Source organism: Ipomoea triloba, chromosome 10 (genome assembly GCF_003576645.1).
Source record: "Ipomoea triloba cultivar NCNSP0323 chromosome 10, ASM357664v1".
NCBI lineage: Eukaryota > Viridiplantae > Streptophyta > Magnoliopsida > Solanales > Convolvulaceae > Ipomoea > Ipomoea triloba.
Window position 1 is genome coordinate 23,057,835 of NC_044925.1, and position 4,655 is coordinate 23,062,489.

Here is a 4,655-nt window from a genome sequence, read left to right on the forward strand (position 1 = left end):
ATATATATATATATATATATATATATATATATATATATATATATATATATATATATATATATATATATATATATCATTGTTTAGGATTTTTATAAATTGAGCAAATATGCTCCTAACTCAGTTATAGGAATCAATTGCTATTCTAACTCATATATACGGAAGAATAACATATTTACGAGGTCAGGTCTCTCGTAACAAATGTGCTCGTTCTCTAGTAGAGAATTTGTATTTTCTATTTTCAATATTGGAGAAATATAAAAGTAAATGTACTTCTGTGTTTCCCTTTCTCTAATTTTTTTAATTGTTCTAAAAAAAAATGAAAAATAAGCTAACCAAAGTGGGTAGCCCACAATCCTATGATTGAACATTCACGATCCTCGTTTCACTTCCTATAATCATGAGATGTCTCATAAACTCACTCCCATATTCAAAATTTGCGACTATAAATATAAAAATCCCAATATGGCTAATTTAATCGCACTGCCATTGACTTATCGAACTAATCTCAGCCATGGAAAAGCTCACTGTTCTCAAAAGTCACAACAATCATGTGCTCGCAGGCACTTAGTTGAAAGCCCACTTCTTGAAGATCAGAAACACGATTTAGATTCTTAAAATAAGGGCATAATAGCAGCGCCGTTGTCCACTAGCTCTGCCTCTCCGGGTCGGCGCGACACTGACAACATAAGCAACGATGATGACCGGACTGTTAAGGTTTTGACGCATTCGCAATTTTAACCACCAATTCTTCGGCACGCATTCACTACCGTCCACTGGGTTTAACGTGAGATCATCATTTTCTTGATCGCTGTCAACTGTCAAACCCTCCGTCCAGTAGCCCAACAACCTCCGGAGTGTCCATATGTACAACTATGGCACTCTATCTACCGTCTGGCTCTGATACCACTTGTTATTTAAAATCTTACTATTATAGTTCACAGCGAATGTGTAATTTTATTTTTTTATATACTATCAGGTTGCTAAACTTGACCCTTCATAGCCAAACAATCCCCTAGTCACCAATTGTTAAATTTGACTCTTCACCCTGCCTCTGCCCAACGACACATCTCAACTAAGAGCCTATATTTTTTATGCTCATGGTTTAAAGGATGTTTTCCGTTTCAATTAAAAAGTTAAACTGATAAATAGACTATACAAGAATTCAAGGTGCAATCTTTTAGAATTATTAAACTCCAAGGTAAGTGGATGAAAAGTATGTTTATCGTTATGCATTAATTTCACAAGGAAAGAAGGTACTAAAAGATACTTTACAAATTTGGTTGGTCCGTGAAGATAAATGATATTGGTAGGTCCACAATTTCTTCCATGAAAAACATGCATGTCATTCCCTGCATTTCCATTGGCATTAGTCCCTATGCTTTATGTCAAATAATTGCTATGAATAATCCTACCTTTACCTTAACCTGCTTTACATATCTTTCAGACTTTAACCACTGCATAACTGGTCCAAAGAATTCCACCAAAATACTAAAAAAAAAATATTTTTAAATGGATATTTGAATTCCTAACTAACTAGTAAATCTCTTCACAGGTTTGTATATGTGCAACAGGTTAGCGGTTTACTGCAATCTGTGAGTCTTTCATGAGCAAAAATGGCGTGGAACGATGTACACAGGTCGCATTTCTGATTACTGCACACGGACATATACATTCCACCGTCAAGATCCCCTCTCCCGAGGGAGGGCAAGAACAAAAACCGCAAAGACAATCTAATGAATAAATAAGAAGAGGTTCGTTAAGTACACAAGTTCTAAAAGCTGGTGTGCCAGATTGCTCCATCACCCTCTCCGCATCTCTGGTGCACCTCTTCCATTCTTTCTACCGATTTACATACCCCGCTACAGCTCCAATCAAATGACGCAGCACAAAGGTTCCCCGCCTGGGACTTCCACTCACAATCTTGAATCAAAAGGAAAGAAAAAGTGCTCATCAATCATTCACTAAAGCATTGAGTGACATGTGCCCTGCTTGTTCTTGTGTGTGGTGAATATAAAGTTTCCAACCATGCAAGGCATTGGTATATATATATATATGCATTTACACACAATATATTAAATACAAATCAAAAAATGGAATGTAATTTACTTGTAAAGTCCCATTTTATCTATCACATTACTGTTTGAAGGTCACATTTGCTAACTTATTATGTAATTTCTAAAGATATAATTTAGCCATCCTAAACAACTTTTTTTTTTCAATGTTAGAGAATGAATTGGTTGAGATCAAACAATTGGTGCTTCTTTTCTATACAATTTGACATTATGGCTCCACTTTATATAACCTTTCATTTTTCCAGTGGGATCGCTTTAGTAATTCTAATTCTTTCCACACTAGAAAAATTATATATTCCATAAATAAATACGTATATATATATACACACAGCCACTAGTATTTATAATACCAGCGGGTCAGTTGGCCCCACATCCCCACTGGTAGTATACTACATTTGCCATTGTGTGAAGAGGTGTAGGTGAAGAGCATTTGACTGTTAGATCTTGACTGATCAAACCCGTAGAAGTTTTAATGTATAATTGAAAAAGCTAAGTGTGCCAACTATGACTTTGTTGGAGCCTGATGAAAAGGCTCAACAGTGATGTTTGTTCATCTAATGTCAACAAATTCAAACCGTAGAATAAATGGGGCATTGAAATATAGGTGAAACTGCATTTAACAATGTGGACCTGCGAGTAGAGCTCAGTTACTACATGGCTTGGCCAACATTTTAGCTGTAGTTCAAGTCCGGGTAAAGCCCTTGCTTTCTCCTTTATGAATCAAATGGAGCATCACAGAACCAACAACGGACACATGGGTGTGCCTTTGCTGGTACGATTGAACTTTAATCATTCGGATAATGATTACTCGTAAAAGTTCAGAAGAAACCAGCAAATTCATTCATGAAGGATCCATGAATTATCTCGAATTTATATATATAAGCAATATTAATAACCAATAGTAATGCTCCCTTAATAGCGAATAAAGTTACTCCTGGAAAGTAGATAGTAAGACACAAAAGATAGTAAGCCATTTGCAAAACTTAAATGTGAAGCATCTTACCAGGAGGTGTCCCACAGCACAGGCTTCGGTCATCTATATGCTCTACATCAAGCCCAATAAACCAAGATCCAAGAGAAACGTCTTCATTCGCATATCGATGAAGTATGTTCCTAAGAAAATATATAATTTAACTAAATGTTACGATATCACAGTACTATACAGCCCACAAAAACTCCAAACGAATTTGAAGAAAAAGCAATACCTGTTAATCGATATATAGGTAGCCAAATCCTTGGAGATTGCATATATTTGTCCAGTTGCATGCCTAAAGTACTTATTACCCTCCTCCCCAAATTTCCAGTATTCTGGTTCATGATACTTCACACCTCTGCAAATCACATATATAGTAAATGAAATTTAAAGTTTAAACACAACTTAAGCAGTTGATCATAAGCCTGCATGCTTACTTCTGTGCAAGAACGGGCCCAGACTTCATGCAGCCGACATAAACACGAGGTTTAGACCGATGACGGGCTAAGATTGAACCTACTATACCTGTCGAGAGAGGTTATTTAATAAAGAATCTATCACATGATTCCTCGAATCATGAAAAGCCTGTAAGCTGTGAATTTGTGTCAGAATGACGGTATGAGACTGAATCCTCACCAAGATTGACATGCACATCGTCATCGACTTTGACATAGAAGTCAGCATCCCACTTTGCTGCAGCAGTTGAGAAGTAGATTTGGGTTTTCGTGGACAATTCGTGATATCCCTCTATATGGTTCTGCATATGCAAGTCAATTGTCATATAGTGCCATAGCAAATACAACAACCCGAGATCCCCTAACTGTATCCCAAAAGTTCAAGAAATACAAATAAGATGAACAGACAAATTGTGGGTTCAAGTCACCTCAAGGGTACCAGGAAACCACAAATGATACTCTTAAAAAAATTGTTCAGAATTTTTTCAATTTTAGCTACTCTACTTTTATGACCCCAATCACATGCATGATGATGTCATAGTGCCAAATGTAGCAGGGTACACTTTAATTATAATTGTAGGTCCGTTCAATGTGAAATGTAGCTAAAACAAAAATGCACCTGAGGTATTAAAAAATTCTTAAAAGAGTAATGCACATTAATATTAGCGAAGAGAAGAACGCATTTCGCTCCGGCAATGAGTATTGTACACTGTATAGATGCTTACACCAAAAGAATGGCATTGACAATATTTTTTTAACTTAATTTTCTCATGTGTAAAAAATGCTTGCTTTGACAATGAAATCAAGCTGAAGCTATCGACACATGAGGGAAATTCACATGGAATTGAATTGATTTGCAAGTATATAGAGAGAAGTTTAGAAGGAAGATGCAAAAAAGTTGGAGGAGGATAAAACAATGATACCAATACACATGGATTCTGTCCAAACTCCAAAGATAACAAAGGGGTTGTGAAAAAAGAGAGACCAAAAGTAGAACCCCCCCCCCCCCCCCCCCCCCCCCCCCCCCCCCCCCACCCCCCCCCCCCCCCCCCCCCCCCCCCCCCCCCCCCCCCCCCCCCCCCCCCCCCCCCCCCCCCCCCCCCCCCCCCCCCCCCCCCCCCCCCCCCCCCCCCCCCCCCCCCCCCCCCCCCCCCC

The 4,655-nt window shown here is 38.2% G+C and overlaps 1 protein-coding gene across 1 annotated transcript in view; it reads right to left on the reverse strand.

The window, feature by feature from the left end:
* Positions 1-1,500: 1,500 nt before the first annotated feature.
* LOC116033713 (beta-1,6-galactosyltransferase GALT31A) overlaps positions 1,501-4,655 on the reverse strand; it is a 9,050-nt gene continuing 5,895 nt past the window's right edge. The window contains exons 7-11 of the mRNA XM_031276479.1: positions 3,682-3,802; positions 3,483-3,570; positions 3,278-3,403; positions 3,076-3,185; positions 1,501-1,920 (exon numbers count right to left, since the gene is read on the reverse strand). Of these exons, the coding sequence (XP_031132339.1) occupies positions 1,772-1,920; positions 3,076-3,185; positions 3,278-3,403; positions 3,483-3,570; positions 3,682-3,802 (594 nt within the window). The 3' untranslated portion in view covers positions 1,501-1,771. The remainder of the gene's footprint in view (positions 1,921-3,075; positions 3,186-3,277; positions 3,404-3,482; positions 3,571-3,681; positions 3,803-4,655) is intronic.